The following is a 19188-nucleotide window of genomic DNA, read 5'->3' on the forward strand; positions in this document are numbered from 1 at the left end:
AATCAGACAGTCCAGATCATCCATCTCCATGATAAGCCAGCGCGTGCACCACACTAGATCTGCGCCTGGAGAGAGAAAATTTCATTTTAAAAAAGCAGGACACGTGTCAACTGCTGGGTGGTTGGCGTGTTTTTTTTTCATTTAATACTTTAAACTCAATTATTTCGTTGTAAATTAATTTTTAATTTTTTTATTTTTATACCAAAATTCATAATTTTTTTTTGTCTACAAATAGAGACTTGGTTCGTTTGATTTGGACACAAAAAAAAAACTCAATTTTTCACTACCTTTAATTATCTTTATATAATACTGTGAAACCATTTAGCTGGTAGAATGGTTTCACAGTATAACTCTCTGAAACCATTTTACTGGTAGAATGGTTTCAGTGAGTAATTTTTTAATTGTTTGCTTCTGAAACCATTCTGAAACCATTTAGCTGGTACAATGGTTTCAGAGCGTTGTACTTTGAAACCATTTCACTGATAGAATGGTTTCAGGGGAGTTGATTTTTAATTGTTTGCTTCTGAAACCATTTTACTGCTAGAATGGTTTCACAGTATAACTCTCTGAAACCATTCTTCCAGCTAAATGGTTTCAGAAGCAAACAATAGTTTTTAATTACTGTTTTATCTCATTTAATTAACGAAAAATAGTTTCAGGTCTCAAAAAATTTCATAAAATATACCAAAAGTTCCAGAATATTATCTAATATTTTATTAGAAACAAATAAAAACACAATTGGTTTCAGAGTACAAATCTATGAAATTATTATTATTATTTGTTAAATGGTTTTAAATAATCAGCGGAATTTGTGAAAATAATTTCATGACTTGAACTAGGGAGAGTGAGGTACACAAGAGGGTTCTAAATAATTCATAGTACTTTACATAAAATTTTGGAAATTTTTTATGGAATTATAATATTTTTAATTACCTTTTTACTCATTTAATTAACTAAAAATAGTTTCGTGTCTCCAAAAATTTCATACAATATACTAAAATTTCCAGAATATTATCTACTATTTTATTATGAAAAAAAAAAAAATAGAGCCTCCCTGAGGCCGCACGCGCCCCCACGCGCCGCCGGTGAGAGTGGGCGTGGGCGACGCGCACTGTTCATCGTCCCTCCCACCCGTTTTATGCAGAAACGGGTCGTGCGACCCGGTTTTTGACCCGGTTCGATCTCCCTCAATACTCAACGAAACTCGACGTTCCTTATATGGATTTTGATCGTTTTTCAATTTTACAAAGGTTTCCGGTATTATTTTTTGAAATCGGCGTTCGATTCGCACGTAAAATGAGGTCAAAATTTGGAAGAAATTTAAAAAATGTAATAGTTGTTCTATTGTTTCAAAACAAAAAAAAGGGTATTTTTATGATGCAAATTACGTACATGCCCCAGTTGCTCTATTGTTTCAAAAAAAAAAAATGGGTATTTTTGTCCAACTCAAAAGGTGCACCTTGCTAACATAGACCTAACTAGGGTCTAAGTTAGAAAACCCCTATATATATATATATATATATATATATATATGTATGCTTTTTGTTTTATTTTTATAAAAAAAATCTGATTTTTTTTATAATAAAAATCAGTACTTTATTTTAAACAAAAAAAATAGTTTTAAAAATTACTCATTTTTTAATAGAAAAGGTTTTAGAATAATAATAGAACATATTTTAAAAATAATTTTACCAAACAAGTTTTTTCATTTTCTCTTTTCCAAAATAGTTTTTGAAAATAGAATTATCAAACAACTTTTTTTTCTTTTTCTTTCTAAAATTGATTTATAAAAGAGTTTTTAAAAACTAAAAACAAAAACTCAATCAAACAAGCCCTAAGTCTCTTGATGTCTCTTGATTTAGTCTTGCAACCTTTTGCGCACAAGAATGAATCATAGATATTGTTAACATTGCAGAATATCTTTCAAGGGAATTGATTATCTTCATCAAGGGGTATGATTATCTTCACTCTTTGAAATTTATATGCAACTTTTATCATATTATTCTTCATCTTCTTGTTCAAATTATCTACAGCAGACCCCTAACACAAAGATCTAACAAAAAGTTACTATCACATTGGATCAATCAATAATTTGAAAAGCTATTAACCAAACAAGCACTTAAATGTGTTTGTTTCTATTCGTATATATACCAATCTTGGTTGAGGAATTCAACTTTTTATTCTAAAATTGAATTGACTATATATGTCTTATGGCTATCACCTTTATGATCACAATCTAGCGAGGATATGGCTCGGTAATCGAAGCCTCATTTATCGATTCTTGAATTAAACTATACTCGCAAGACTGCATCATGTTATCTTGAAGGCCTCCGGCACCACTGTCTACATAAAATGCAGGTTCTGAAGGTCTTGAAAGAGTGAGAGAATGACTATTAAGCATTAGTACAACAGAAGCCATATTTGGCCTGCTAGCTGCATTTTCTTGAACACATAGTAACCCAATATGGATGCATCTAATAATTTCATTTACTGAATCATTGTTTAATGTGGGATCTATAACATTTGTTGGGGACTCTTCCCTCCAATTTCTCCATACCTACAAAAAATTTCAAAATGTACTGTAAGTTACATGTCATTCCACTTCTAAAGTAATGTAATCTAACACACTGTAAAAACAATCAATTCCATACTTCTGAGTTCTGACCACAAAGAAGATATGATGGAAAGAAATCAAAGGACTATTTTACTTACAAAGCTCAGTAGATACTCCATACTCTCCCCACATTGAATGCAACTATTTTTGTAGCCACTTATAATCTCAAGAATCAATACGCCAAAACTAAATACATCCGACTTCACTGAAAACAGTCCATGCATTGCATACTCAGGTGCCATATATCCGCTACAAACATTGTGAATAATTATTCTCAGTTATACAAAATCTTTTCATAGTCAGGTATCTTAGGTGTATGATATTAACAAACAGCGAATACTTTTGCGTACGTACTAGGTTCCCACAATTCTATTTGTATTTTCTTGAGTTTGGCCTACACCAAACAATCTAGCTATGCCAAAATCTGCTATCTTTGGATTCATCTCTTCATCTAAAAGAATGTTGCTTGCTTTGAGATCACGATGGATAATACGTAACCGAGAATCCTCATGAAGGTAAAGAATTCCTCGAGCAGTACCTGCAATGATTTTATACCTTATTTCCCAATTTAAGTGTGCTCTCTTGGCTTGATCTGCATAGAAACATACAAAAAGATATATGAATCTTAGAACTATGTAATTAAGCTTAGTCTTCAACCTCAACTAAAGTAAAACAGATGCATTTCAGTTCAACGTTTATTAAAACCTACCAAAAATGAAGTAATCAAGACTCTTATTAGGAACAAACTCATAGACAAGCAGTCTTTCTCTTCCTTCTATACAGAAACCGAGTAGCCGAACTAAACTTCGATGCTGAAGCTTAGCTACTAAAAGTACTTCATTCTTAAATTCTAGATCTCTTTGACCTGAATTCTTTGACAACCTTTTGACTGCAATCTCTTGTCCAGTGGAGAGCCTACCCTAAAAATTTGTTAGAGTCATGAATAGTAAGTTTTCAACAAGTATATGAGTATTAAATGGTACTGTATTAAATAGTGTTATCTTACTTTGTAAACAATCCCAAATCCGCCTTGTCCAAGTTTATTAGATTCAACAAAGTCATTTAGTTGCATCTCTTATTGTGTCGAAGTTGAATCGCAATGACTCAGAAATTTCAATTTCATCATCTTCATTATCTTCTTGTGCTTCACAAGGGAACAAGTTCAATTATAGAAGTTTTCATGTAATATGAGACTAACATTTACAATAAAATTCATTGCAGTTTAAATTAAACTAACATTGTGCAGAAAATAGTAAAGTCATGGCAAATCAACAGTTCAACTTACTTTTAAACTTTTTCCTTGGCTTCCTTACTCTTAAATAGATGCATATAATGATGAGCACCATAACAGCAACGACTGGTACTGCTATGGCGATAACCGTGGTTGTGTTGCTCTTTCCTGCATAAACCAAATCCAGCAGCATGGGCCATTTCATATTTTAAGATAATAAAATATTCATAAGTTTGATTCTCAGAAAATATTCATAAGTTCAACTTTTGTAATTGGTTTGTTTAGCATTCTACTTTTGTAATTGAACATTGGTCACTCTTAGAATTCAGAGTTGGCCTAACTCAACCCTCTACAAAACCGGCTTGTAAGGTGAGGATTGCCTCAAATTAGGGGTGATCGTATCCGAACCAATCCAAAAGTAAAACCGCAAATCGAACCAAACCAAACCGAAAACCGCAAAAACCGCATTTGGTTTGGATGTATTTGGATGGCTTTCTTACTGAACCGCAAAACCGCAAACCGCAAAAACCGCGGATAACCGCAAAAACCGCATTAAGTTACTATTATATATTTATATTCCAATATCGTAAAAGAAAATATATTTATATTCCAATATACATGCCCAATTACCAAGTCAGTCGACCAAATTAATCGAACTTCAAGTTGTTTTTATTTTTTGTACTGAAATTTTATTTTGGTGTTGTAATGTTATTTTAAATAAACAAATTTTATCGGTACCGTGATGTTATTTTGAAAATTCAATTTTTTTATATATTTAAAATTGTAAGTTACTATAATGTTATTTTGGATAAATAATTTTTGTTGGTACTACAATGTTATTTTGGAACTTCAATTTTTTATTTTTTTTTTATGCTTAAAATTGTTCGGTACAATCGTTATGTTTTAAACCGCACCAACCGAACCGATCCAAACCGCATTGGTTTGGTTTGGTTTGGTTTGGTTTGGATGACTTTTTAAAAATCAACCGAACCAAACCGAACCGCATGCATTTTTATCTCGCGGTTAGGATGACTTTTATGCTCAAAACCAAAGCAAACCGCACCGCGATCACCCCTACCTCAAATGGTGGATGGCCCGATCAGGAAATTGATAGCAGGCGGTCCAGCGGATCATGGAGGAGGCTTTGATACCATCTTCGAATTCAGAGTTGGACCTAACTCAACCCTACAAAACCGGCTTTATAAATACATATTCAGGCCATCTCGCAGCCGATGTGGGACTTCTTAATAGTCACATTGATATCAGCACAACTTTTGTAAGGATTTAATTTATATACATTATTAGGGTAAAAGTTCTTTACACCGTCAATCAATCATAATCATCGGTTCATTAAAGTCGTCTGCCCTTAATCATAAGTACTTCTAAAATCACACATATAAATAATAGTGTTACCTTAATTTAACAGAAAAAGTACCTTGTGAGGAAGTTTTATTGGTGGTGGATGGAGGAGGAGGTGATGGTGCTGTAGATTCATAGAAGAGGAAATTGGTTTCAAATCTCATGCTACAACTAGGCCTAACAACTCTTCCACCTTTCTTATCTTTACAACAATCAATTGCTATACGCGCAATAGATTGAACCAAACAATCACTGCATTGAGACTCAAACAAATCCGGAGTACACTGCACAAGGCCATATATAGTTTGATCATTAGGGCCACTTGCACTCCCCGCGGCATATTTTAAACGAGAATCACCCGATGAAGCTTTACTTGTCAAGTTATACAACAAGTTCCTAACTGCCGAATTGAACTCATTCAAATCAGTTGCACCCCCCATGTTATTTGCATAATAAACAGGTCTTGTTTCCATTACTGAGCTAAATATCGAATGGTCTGAATAACGCAACATGCATTTTTCGTCTCCATACCAACCAATTGCTTCTTTTTGGTATGGACAAAGCTGTGTGAGATTTTTGCTTGAACTTTCGAGACAACTAAGACACTCGTTTGGCCTAACATCGCCTCTGCAAAGACCGATTGCGTTTACTCGGTCTCTGCTTGTGTTTTGGTTGTTATAGTTATTGATTTTTGTGTTGGAAGTGAGATTGGAGAAAAGTGTTTTAAGGTTTTTGTGGTATGTACTTTTAACTGTATAGTTACCTCTGTTGTTAAAATTACAGAAGTAGTGAAAGTTTTGTGTGTTGTTTGCAGCATTGGCTAAGTGTGATGGTAATAATATGATTAGGATAAGGAGAGAATAAATTAAAGAATGTAACAAACCAGACATTGAAGTTTTTTTTTTTTTTTAGTTGTTGGATATGAATCCTATGAATTATGAGCTTCTATATTGAGATGATTGGTTGAATTGAAGGGCTTGCAAAAGCGTGTTAATCAAAGGAAATTTCCTTTGTAAATTATAGGTTATTATGATTTAGTGGCTATTACACTCTTAGTAACTTTTTTAATAAAAAATTCAAACAGTTATCAATGTAGTTTTGGTCTAAAAGAAGAGTAGTTAGGCCTAGTTGTAGATTTGGAGTATACTGCACTTCTTTGATTGCCAAAGAATCCTCTAGCTAAAAGTTAAAGATTACTCCCTCAATATATGGAGATTTAAGAGGCTACATTCCCGCGAGCATGTGCGGTTTTGTTTCTCGTCAGAGAGATTGCCCGCTTTGAGGTTAACTCTTCATGGTTTTGTCCTTCGTAAAAAATACACCTAAGTGGTTTGAAAGGTGTGGGTGTTGTATATAAACACTCATTAGTCTCGATTACCAAGCGATGTGGACTATTTTGGTGTATCCAAAACATTAGTTAAGGTGTAAAAAAATTCATGTACAAGTTCAAATAAAAAATATTAATATTAACAATTAATTATTGACTTTAAGTTTCATATAAATATTTTTTGCTATTGTTGTAATCACATTTGATATTTTTCATATATATTACAAAAAATGGGTAAAGTAATTAATGTCTATATTTTCTATTTTCTATAGTGTTCAATATGTTTTTAATTCTTATAAAATTTAAAATATATATTTTGTCCCTATAAAAAAAAGTGGTTTTAAAAGATAGATGTGTTAAATTCTGGATTTTATAAAAATTAATAAAAGAATATAATAAGTTTAAAAGATAGATGACAAATTGTTTTTTATAATGGGATATAATTAGGGAGGTGTGAGTCATAATTGTAGTACCTAATCAGGTTCTTTCCTGGATGCCTGTAAGTATGATAAAAGTTGCTATATCACTGACTAATGGGAAATTCCGAAGTCTCCTAGTAATTACAGTATCATCTTCCTTAAGCGTTTTTTTTTTTTTTCCAATTTTCACCACTAGTATTCGATCTATTGGATTATCTAATTTGGTTCGAAGTCAGTCTAAAATCAAGTGGTTACAGTTCCTCCGATCACAGTTTTAAGAGATTGAACCGTGATCCTTCCGATCAAGTCCGGCGCAAAAAATCACTTAACCAACTAATGATCAATTATTTTATCCAATCTTTTGTTATTGTGTGCAGAGAACCTCCAAATTGACCCCTCAATTTACTTTTGAAAAATCTACTATACATTTGGACTTTATTAGTTAGATTTAGTTTTTTTATAAAAGATATAAACCTTACCTTATTTTGTGCCACTGGTCCCAAAAAAAAAATTGCAACAAAAATATATTATTCATTTCATTCACTTTAAAAAGTGACAAATTTATTTGTCAACTTGTTCATCTCTTAGAATTTAGAGGAGAATAATATTTAAGAATGCATGAAGAAGAAAATAAACTCCTTTTTGTTTTTCAATAAGAGCTTAACTATGTCTTTTCTTTAGCAGAATTTCTTTTGCTATCCTATTAATTTTCTCACGCATTCTATAAAATAATCAAAATATTTTTGTCTGCTACATAAGTAGTAATATTAATAAACACGTGTGCCTAAATATATTGAATTAAATTTTGCAATCAACCATAGCAATAATAAAATAAAAGGTTCAACCGTTGTATTTGTTTTGTCTTTGTGAAACTAAAGTTTAGATATCATATTCTCTTTCATTTAAAGTTTCATTTAAAGCTAATTATAGTTAAAATTATTTTAATAATAATTTTGAGATTAAATTGTATGTAGGAAAAATAATTCTAGAAGTTGTCACATTGACTTCGGGCTGTGAAAAGAGGCCATAATTTCATCTATTTAGGCTCATTCTTGTTCGATGCTTTGGTAGTTTTCTTACTTATAAGCCTCATTATCCTCATTGAGGTATTTTTACTATTAAAACGTTTGTTTAGTGCTTAATAATTAATACTACATTTACCCTTTTTAATAGTGATTTTGATATCTAAATAATATTGTGATCCTTTTCTTGTAGATTTTTTTTCCATTGGGAAAGTTGACAACTATGAATATGATCTATGGGTGTTTTTTTATGATCTATGGGTGTCTTGCATTTATTATATTTTGTGGCTGCATTATATTTGACACATACAACATTATCAAGAAGAGGTTCTCCTATGCTCAGTATAAATATGTCATCTTCATTTTCCTATATCTATGCTTCTTATATTTAGTGCTGCCGAGTGGATTAAAAAAAAATTGTAGTGCTGCTGATTGAAGATTGAAGATAATAAAAATACAAAGGAAAGGTAACCTACTCCTCCTTGCGTCGACCTGCCACCATCACCGGCGGCGTTAACCTACTCCTCCTTGACTCATTCTATTCTAAAAAACTCCATTAAAGTTGAAATAAAGGTAAAAACTAAATTTTACAAGTTAGAGTTTCTAAAATTTGAAATTAAAAATCACAATTTTACTATTTTAATCGTATTTCCCAATTCAACTCACATAGTTTCTCAATTCCCATCATTCTTTTTCTCCCAAAATCAATTACGTTTTTTTATTATTATTATTAAAAGGCTACTTTCATATTTCGCACAGAGCCTCCAAAAACTCGGAGACGCCACCGTTAATTTTACTATAATATTTTTAGTGATTAATAACATGATTTATTCTAGATTTTAAAGTAATGGTTTTGGTTCTCATGATCTTTTCTTATTAATACTTTTTTTTTTTTACTAAATTGATTGTTTGTAGTCTTGTTTAAATAACCAAAACAGAGCAGGACTTCCTTACCACATATTTAAATACTCCATTTTGCATGACTTTTGGTCTTGGTCCCCTGTTTTTAATTTCTCTTGAATTCTTTTTCTTTTATCAATTATCATATAGTCTGGTGTCTAGGGTGAATAAATTTTTTTTTTTAATGGCAAATTGTTAGTACGTTGATTGTTATGTTAGTTTTTCTACACCTTTCAGGACTTGAATCTGAACCTCCAACTCATTTAACTCTTTGCTCAACTAATTCAACCAATTGAGCTACCTATCACATAAATTTTTAAGGTGAATAAGTTTCTGTACCAAATTTTAAACTCCAATTTTTATATATTGCATGTAATATTCATATCACCTATGCTCACGGGACAAACTAACAAACCTCTATTATGTCATGTATAAGTAGTTCAGCTAGTAAATCAAAGAAAGTTGAAAGAGTTATAAGAAGAAAGTGTTGAGTTGAGTTCAATTCAAAAAAAATATTGAGACTAGATTGCACATGTGACATGTCAATATCGAGCAAAGGAATATAGCCAAACAAAAGAGTTAGCAAAAATAAATAATTTTCACGTATCAACATAAATGGACAAAGTGAAAAAAAGAATCTACTGTCCAAGAGTACATTTCAGATTCTAACTACATATACTACAAAATTCCAAATCATATACTAATAGTAACATTTTATTTTGAAAATCTAACTCCATATAGTACAATTGGTTCCAAATTCAGTCCCATACACTTCTACAATAGATAGCGGACTACATCTTTTATCAATGCCACCACCCTCATCCCATTCCTAAACTGACTCCTACCAACCAACTCTTATAGTACAACAATGATTGATCACCCACCAACAACTCCATGATCACTCTAATTGAAGATGAGTTTAATGGGAGATGTACTAACATAAATGAAATCAAGACATACTAGTAGTAGTTTAAAACATTACAATTAATAATACACATCCAAAATTAACAATCATATTAACTAGTAAAAAAATAATTAAAAAAATTATTAGAAATTAAAAACTTGCTCTCTTTAGAGAGGTGAGGGTAATAGAAGTACCCAAAGCAGAATTTCCAACTTGAATCTCAAAGGAATCATACCTAAGAAAAAGTTCAACAACCAAAAGCCTAGAAACCAATGTGGTGAAATCTTTACCAGCACATTGTTTATTTCTAACACTTGGAGATTCAGTTTCAGGTCCATTAGACCAAACCACATGTTTCAACAATGCCTCCCCTTCATCGCCAACAAACCTATCCGCGACAAATTCCTCGGCTCTATCGAAAACCTTAGGATCCTTAGTCGCAAATGGTTGATACCCTAACAACAATTCCCCTTTCTTCACCAAAAATCCATTCTCGTGATTCTCGATTACCATATCCCTTTTCGCTCTTCCAAATTGTAATGGAACCGGTGGATCAATACGAAAAGCTTCATAAACAACCGATTTCATCAAAGGCATATTCTCCATTGCCGCCATAGTAACCTCCCCGCCTGCAGCCCTAACTGCCTCTCTAATCTCGGTAGCAAGCTTAGTATGCAACCTCACTCCACCGCGTCCAATCCATTTCATCACATTCGGGAAAAATAACTTAAATCCACCAAACGAATTAAAACACGTTGCAAACAATAAATTATGACAAGCCTCATCTCTCGAAACACCCAAACGCTCCGCCTCATCAAGTGCAAATCCCGAAGCATTATAAAAGAAATCATACAATCTCTGATAATCTTTCTTAATAAGCTTAAACGGAAGACGAAAATTATGAATCATAGTATCTTCCACAAATTTCGGTAGACCCAGTTTTAAAACTGGGCCTAACTGAAACAAAACCCATTTCTGAACCATTTTTGGGCCGTCAAGCCCAAGTTCGGTGTCAACAGGGTTAACACCGTACAAAGAACGACTCAAGAAATTAAAAGCAGCTTGATCATTAGCATCACCAAAACTAGCTTTTCCACTTTTAGCAAGCTCATTCTCCACCGTACCAAAAAGCTCATTATAACACGATCGAAACTCCGGGATCACGTGGTTCCGGCGAGTTTTAAGTAGAAAAAACATAAGGTTTTTGAGCTGAGTATGTTTAGGATCAGATGGATCAAGATAAGAGAGAACTCTATAACCACCGGTGAGTTCAGTTGACGGAGTATAAGTTCCGGTGAAGACATCAGTTTTATCGACTTTGTTAGTGTCAAAGAGGATAGGGAAACTTTTAGCGTCGAGTAAAACGACGACGTTTGGATTCTTAGCGATGAAACCACCGGGAGGAACATTTGTTCGGAAAATTGTAGATTGATATTTTTGGATTCTGGATTTGAAATATTCATCACGACCTTGGTTGTAGAAATAGTCGAGACGTTCTTTGTATGGAGTGATGAAAGGGATGCCGTAGTCGCCGGGGATTTTACGGATCGGAAGTTTTGTTGGGTGTGGTGGTGGTGTGGTTGAGAGAGAAGGTGGTGGATTTGAAACAGAGGATTTGATTGGTGGAAGGAAGGTGGTGGATGATTTGAAACGGTTTGATGATGTGGAGCGTTTTGATTGGTGTTTGAGGAAGTTGTGGTTTGGAGAGGGAGTTGAGAGAGTAGAAGAAGCCATGGTTGAAGTCTTGAAGATTGTTGAGTTGGTGAGTAATGGTGTTGAAATAATTAAGGAGTATTTATTTATAGAAGAATAATGTTGAATTTGTGTGTAGATTTATTAGGTCTGACCATCCACGAGCTAGTGTGTTCTTTTATTGACCTGACAAATAGTAGTAATGATTTGAATAGTAAATGTAATGGAGATGTGAAAATTGTGTGTATTTACCTATAGTTAGTTGGTTTATTGATAAATGTTGATGCTGAACTTGATAGGGAGGATCGCAATTCAATCTCATGACTGGAATTGACAATGATTAGAACTATTTGATGTCAGAACTGACGCTCGAATCAGATTAAACATGTGTTTAAATCTAAAAAAAATATATATATAATTGTGTGAATTTATTTTGTTGTTGTGGTGTTTCCGGCGTTGTTCCTTTTCTTTGTATAGTGTTCTGACCGGTGTTGTTACTTTTGGTTTTGGTGTACACACGGTCACGCGTGTCTTTTCTTGTTTTAGAACAACACGTTGTCAAATTCAACAAAACTAAATGTTTTATTTGTAGAAACACATTCATGTACATGTATAACACACATAGATGCATGTATACACACATGGAGAGCAATAAAAAGGACTTGGATTATATCCTTTCTTTTTCTTTCGATTTCTCTCATAATATATATTTCATCCGTCTTGAAATATAAATAAAAGTTGTTGATAGACTTTGTTTGGTTTGAAGGAAGAAAAATTACGGAAACCGATGGATAAATTTAGACTAACTCAAATCCAAGTTCATCGATTTTCGTAATTTTCTTTTCTTCCACTTTCTTCCACCAAACCAAACGAACCCTAAAAGTGAATGTATTTTGTCTAAATCTTTAACCAATGGGTCCGATTAGTTCTATGAAAAGAAAGTGGGAGGAAAGAAAATCACGCAAACCAATGCATGAACTTGGACTAATGTTAGTCTACATTCATGCATTGATTTGCGTAATTTCTTTCCTCCCATTTTCTTTCCTTAGAACCAAACGCACCATAAGGCTATGTTTGGATTGATGGAATGCGATGAAATGGAATCGAACGAGATGGAGTATAATAATGTTCAATTGTTTGGATTTGTAAAATAATAATGGAATGAAATTGAATAGCATGGATTAGATTCAATATCACCACTTACCTTCAATTTTGTTCCTCTCCTTGTTAAAATATCCAAACAATGGAACGGAAGATTTATTCCATTCCGCTCCACCTCATTCCACCCCACTCTATTCCGCTAAGCTTCATTCCATTTTATTTCATTAATCCAAACAGAGCCTAAGCTTCTTTGACTTATTTTTGCTTATATTTTGAGACGGAGGAAATACATGATAAATGTGATAAGTTGGTAATGTGATAGAAAAAGGAAGATAAATAAATAGATAAATTAAATGAGCGTTGGAAATATAGGGTCCGTTTGATGCACGGGATAAGAGACATGATATGATAACTGTATCATATATTGTCTCAATCTAGTGTTTTGTGACACAACAGGATATAATAAGTTAATCCTGAAGCTTATCATATTATGTGTCTCTAGTTAAATTTTTTATCCTGGATTTGAGCTAGGTTACCAGCAGGACAGGATAAGAAAAAATTTGCTGATTTATTTTATAAAATATATTTTAAAATAAAAAATGAAAATTAATAAAACATAAATAATAAACTAATTTGATAGTAAATTAATAATAAAATAATTATTAAATAAAATATTTATTAGTTAATGATATGAATTAAGTTTGTTAGGTTCAAAAAAAAAATTAATTAATTTTTAAATATATATGTGATTTTCTCACAAGGGTAATTTTGTAATTTATATAATCTAAAAAAATCAAAATTCTACTAAAATTACAATATTTTAAAGTAAAATAATTATTAAAAAAATTTCAAAATAGGGATATTAATTTAAATTTTATAACAAATTAAATATAATTCTTTTGTAATAGTAGTTTCATTATTTACGTATGAGATATATCATATATTTATTTAGTTTATCTAACATGTATAATTGAGTTATATATTTGATCATGATTCATATAAAAAAATTAATTTGTTTATTTTCTCAAGATTTTTTTTAAAAAAATTTATAAATTTATTTGATTACTTATTTATATTTTTATTTATAAAATTCAAAGTATTGCGAAATAATTTTTTGTCATTTAAATATATTATATATCTTATCATATTATTATGAGAAAGTATGTATTAAAAACATGAAATAATAGTTATCATGTTTGTTATCTTGTGTGGACCAAACACATGATAGGATAACTAAGGATAATTGTTATCCTGCTGATATCATATCCTATCACTATCATGTTTTATATCCTATCATGTCACTATCCTATTATGCGCACCAAACGGGCCCATAAGGTGTTTGAAATAGTAGATATATTAATTCATCTCTTGTTTTTGGGAGTGTAGCAGATTTTTCTGATTTAATGTATCAAATTAAATTTATCTTTTAATTTTGGTTTAGTCGTAGAGCAAGTCGTAAATATGGCTATATTATTTATTAATAGGTGAAACATACACTAATCGTTAATATTTTGAATGTATTTACCCAATAATCAATGATAAAAAGATATATAAGTAAATTTACATGTGATATTCATAACTAACTGTTAATCAACTTTTAATTCACATGAATATAGTTTTTCTCATTGAATGTTGGTTAAATACTCTCAAATTATCAACGAGGTAGTAAAAAAAAAAATCTTGCTAACATGTGCCCCTATGCCACACGTTAAAGAACTCAAAGGTGGAAAGCTTACATTGAAAAAAAGTAGTATTTTGACTTTTACTAAATTGAATCATTTTTAGGCAGATATTTCTATATTGAGTTTCTTACCATGTGTCCTTAGAACACATGTTAGCTTTCTCAAAAAAAATTATTGGTATTCTTGTCCTTTTTGTTGTATTCAAGTAGTGGACACTTTGTAGGCTTTATCTTGGCTTCTATGTACCATTTTGATGTACATTTTGTTGTTTAATATATTTTATTATACAAAAAGTACTAGTATTTGAGAGTAGATCACCTCTCGAATCTGAGATTCAGATAGTGAGGCTAGTGATAATTAAGTCGTTGTATGTGAATTGTTGGTAATTGATGGTAGTTGATAAATCGTTGTATGAAGAGGTGATACATATGTATACATTTTGACATTAAGTCAGTAGGCACGAAAGACGAGAGATATGTTTAGGGTTATTATATAGTGTATACCCGATGCAATTTTTTGACAAACTTAAATAAGGAAAGAATTACGGTTGTAAAACCCTAAAATATTTATCTGCCTTTGTGAATTACGATAGTAAAAAGATAGTATAAGGAATATAGTAGTAAGCTTGTAAATAAGATGAGATTAAACGAACCCACTCATACTTTAAGAGTTTAATTTGTTGGGTAATATAACACCTAAAACTCCATAATTTGATGACACCCAATTATTTTTATTTTAAATTATCTTATTAAATTAATTTAAATTGTAAATTAATTTTACTTTATGATACTTGTAAAGTTGTACTTACTTTTTCAGGAAAAAAAATTGATAATTCAGGGTTCAGTAGAAATTAAGTAAAATTTAAATTATGAATTATCAACCAAATCATTAGGCTCAAGTGGTTAATGAACTTCGCTAAAAATAACTGTTTTTGGGAGAACCTAGGTTCGATTCATGGGTGGAATAATTTCTTAGCCGGACTTTACTTACCTCGCGGCTAAACTCTAAACTACTATGGTCACTTTTCCTTATGAATCATAGGTTATAAAACCAAAAAAATATATTATGATTTATCATTTTAAAAATTGAACTTGAATTTTTGAGACAATGTTTTAGAAAATATTCATTAATTATTTAAGTTCAATCACCTAATTTATAATCGCCTTTTCTTCGATGAAAAAAAGTCTCTATCATTTTATTGACACAATGGTTAAAAAAGCAGCCAACAAACACACCACACACGTGGGAAGCCGCAAACAACTGAATTAATCCTCGTTGACCAAGGCATAATTAACTTGAAAATTCAATTTAATCATACTGTACTACTCAAAAATCAAAATAAATTACCACGTTTAGTTGCATTAAAATTGAGTATTTTTTTTCGCATATACTCTTCCATCTCAAATTATAAGGGAAAAAAACCCTTTTTTTATGTCCCAAATTATAAGAGAAAAAATTATTTTCAAAAATGTTTTTTTTCTTATTTTCATAAAATTAAATACAAATTGCATTTAATTTATTCTCTCTCATTTTCTCAATAAACAACAATCAATACAAATTATTTTTACATCTTCCTATGCAACTTATTCCAAGGAAAACCCACAAAAACATACTTCAAATTCTCATGTTTTACTTTTTTTTAATAAGTGTGATTTTTTTATTTTCTCTTATAATTTGGGACGGAGGGAGTAAGCATTAAAATTGAGTTTTAGTAGTAATAGTTATTGGATCCCACAATTAGAATTTAGAAAGGTATCTACGACCGGCTTAATAATACGTGACTATAATAAATAGAATAAATTACGGCGGTTGTATTTGTTAATTGCAGCGGTTAAAATTTTCCTTAAACGTTCTTTTGTTATCGTAATTTTAAGCATTGTAAGTATTTTGTAATGGTGTTTGTAAAAAAAAGAAAAGTATTTTGTGTAGTTAGAACCTAGCACTGGAATCAGCGTCGAAAGAACATTTTACGGCAGTTTATGTGACGGTTTATATTTAGTAGCGGATTGTAACCGCCGCATTTAACATTACAACCGCCACAATTATTTAATTAATTTAATTGTAACGGTTTTAATAACCGCGCAATAAGGTTGTCGTCATTGGTATTTTTTTTAGTTAGTTTAGGGAATCCAATTTTATAAGAATTTAATTTATATGCACCGTCGGTGTAAAGATATTTTGCACATGCGTCCAATAATATACAGACACATCATGTATGGTCATTAAAAACACATGATGTGTCACATTCATTAAATGATGTGGCAACGCGTCATTGGATGTATGTGTAAAAAAAAATTACACCGACGGTGCACAGCAATTAAACTCATTCGAATATTTTAATTTCAATACATTAGAAGTTTTATTAATCTTCAACTTCAAATCAAATTAAAGTCAAGCCATGTTCAGCTTCATTAGTTCTCAGTTCTCACTGCCGACCCACAACTCTTTCATGTGAAAACATTATTTTATTTTGAAGCGATGTGAAGACTTTATTTATTAATTAATAATAATAATAATAATAATAATAATAATAATAATAATAATAATAATAATAAATTTTGTCAAATAATAATAATAGGGCTGTAGGAGTATTATATTATTCTCATTGTCATATTTTATTATTATTACATTGAAAAGTCAAAATGCAGCATTCCGTGGTTTTTTTAACCAAATTGCCACCTTTTAAAACTAAAAATCTAAAACTGCTACTCCAAATATTTCTCCAAATGTCTTGGAAAATGTATATGAATTTTCAAACAATGACATTTTAAGAAATATTTTTTTAAGGGGTTTGCTAACTTAGACCCACCTAAAAATATGAAGGTCTAAGTTAGCAAGGTTCACCTTTTCACTTTTGACCAAAACACCATTTTTTACTATTTTAATATAGTTTCAAGCCAAAGGTAGTTTAGTAAAACTGATTTGATGTTTTAACATGAAGGTCTAATTTAGCAAGGTGCACCTTTTCAAAGTTGAGTAACATGTTTTCTTAAGTTGTCATTTGTTGATTTTTTATGTTGTTTATTTAGATTGCATATATTTATAATTAAGTGGGTGTAAATTAGCAAATGAGTGCACCAACATTTAACAAAATTTACCAAACTAACCCTCAATTTTCTAGTGTAAAATAACTAAATGTCGAGGTTTTTTTGTCCAGAGTGAAAAGATACACCTTGCTAACTTAGATTTTTATGTTTTTAGGTGGGTCTAAGTTAGCAAACCCTTTTTCCAAAGTTGATAGTTTAAAATTTTTAGTTTCAAAAGATGGTAATATATTATAATCAAAAGTTGGCTATATATATACTCCCATGCTTTTTGTCATAGGCTCTCACAAAAAAAAAGTGGACTATTGAGCAATGCAATTGCAAATCAAACTCACAATGATTAATATAAGAATGAAACAATGTTAAATTTTTAAAGATAGATTTGTGTGATCCTATCTGATTTAAGAGATTAATCCCTATTTGTCGTTATAGAATATCGTTATAAGTTCTCAATCGATATTCATAATGAAACCAAGGGAGGACGTAGAACTGTTAAGTTGGCGTTGAAAATGTGATTAAAACTTTGGTTCATATGTGGGGCTGAGATTGAGTGCTTCAAATAGTACTGTCCTTATAATCAAGTTTTTCATCATTGCCAAACTGGTGGCCATGGTTTAGAAATTATAACAATGACAATATAGCAATACTCCTTTTGCACAAGTTCTAATGTCGACTATCGTACGTCCATCGGATCACTGTAGAATAATATTTGAAAATGTTTAAAACTCTAACGATGATTGATGTTCCTCATTTTCAAAGTAAAAATTAATGATTCTCCTCATTCTTAAGATTGAGATAATAGTTTAATTGATATCAGTTTGATTAAAACAACAAAAAATAAATATATAGTTTGCATTAAACTAACATCAACCAAATCACCATCTTATCCATAAAGACGAAGAGAATCATAAATTTATGCTACTAAAAAATATCTTAGACTGTCAATAGAATTTTTAATGATTTTTATGTCTTGATCTACCGTAGATTACTAGTTCAATGTAGCACTCACATCACGTGATTCTTTTTTGTCTCCGACCACAAAAAGTCGAAACAAATATGATGATACCAACTAAATAGATCTAAATCCTCTCCAATTTCTTATGTTCGGTTCTCTCTCATTATTTTAATCCAATGGTTAATTGAGCCACACCAAAAAAGAAAAAGGAGAAAGTGTTGGATGAATAGTTAAAATTATGGTTGTATGAAGAACATGAGAGAAAATGCTAGATATGATCCAAATCTCAACGAAATAGGACGATTTTGTTCTTCAATATGTGCCATTAATTTCTATTAAATTAAACCCTAAACAAACGTGCTACTCCTCCTTTAAAAAATTGACTCCCACTACTTTTGTGTTTCTTTTTAAAAAGGATGTTTGGTTCAAAACTATGACATGGCCACTTACGGAAAACTTTAAACAGATAAAAGCAACAAAAAAAAACTTTGAAATATTAATATATTATGATACTCCCTCCGTCTTAAATTGAGTGATCAGTTTGATCCTGTACACTATTTACATATTTTGTTTTGTTTATATTTTTCTGCTAATAAATAACATATAATGTTGTTGGATTTATTTCAATGAATATTTTTAAAATATCAATTTTTTTAGTTTTTACTGTTATACAATTAAATATATTAATGGTAAAAATTATACATTATACATGTTTAAAACATGATCAGTGATCACTCATTGTAGGATGTAGGGAGTAACATATAGTACTATGCTCTTTTTCTCATGAATAAGAACTCATGTCTTGAAAGGTTTTGATCACGTGAAAAATCTGCCAGTTCAACAATAATAGCGGTTCATTGAAAGTCACTTGACCATACTATAAATGAGTAAATGCCAAAGTTGGCATTAACTTTTGAGATTTGGATCCTCTCCGATTT

At 31.0% G+C, this 19188-nt stretch overlaps 1 protein-coding gene and 1 pseudogene across 1 annotated transcript; both read right to left on the reverse strand.

Annotated features, from left to right (window-relative positions):
* Positions 1-1977: 1977 nt before the first annotated feature.
* On the reverse strand, positions 1978-6137 carry LOC123886015 (annotated as a pseudogene).
* A 3679-nt stretch (positions 6138-9816) lies between these two features.
* Positions 9817-11900, reverse strand: LOC123886063 (allene oxide synthase 1, chloroplastic). The gene has a single exon (XM_045935405.1). The coding sequence runs from the start codon at positions 11508-11510 to the stop codon at positions 9927-9929; it is 1584 nt and encodes a 527-aa protein (XP_045791361.1). The 5' UTR covers positions 11511-11900; the 3' UTR covers positions 9817-9926.
* Positions 11901-19188: the final 7288 nt, after the last annotated feature.

Source organism: Trifolium pratense, linkage group LG1 (assembly GCF_020283565.1).
Source record: "Trifolium pratense cultivar HEN17-A07 linkage group LG1, ARS_RC_1.1, whole genome shotgun sequence".
NCBI classification, from domain to species: domain Eukaryota; kingdom Viridiplantae; phylum Streptophyta; class Magnoliopsida; order Fabales; family Fabaceae; genus Trifolium; species Trifolium pratense.

Excerpts from the sequence above, each read along its gene's own strand:
- LOC123886063 (XM_045935405.1), bottom strand. The coding sequence starts at position 11,510 with ATGGCTTCTTCTACTCTCTCAACTCCCTCTCCAAACCACAACTTCCTC.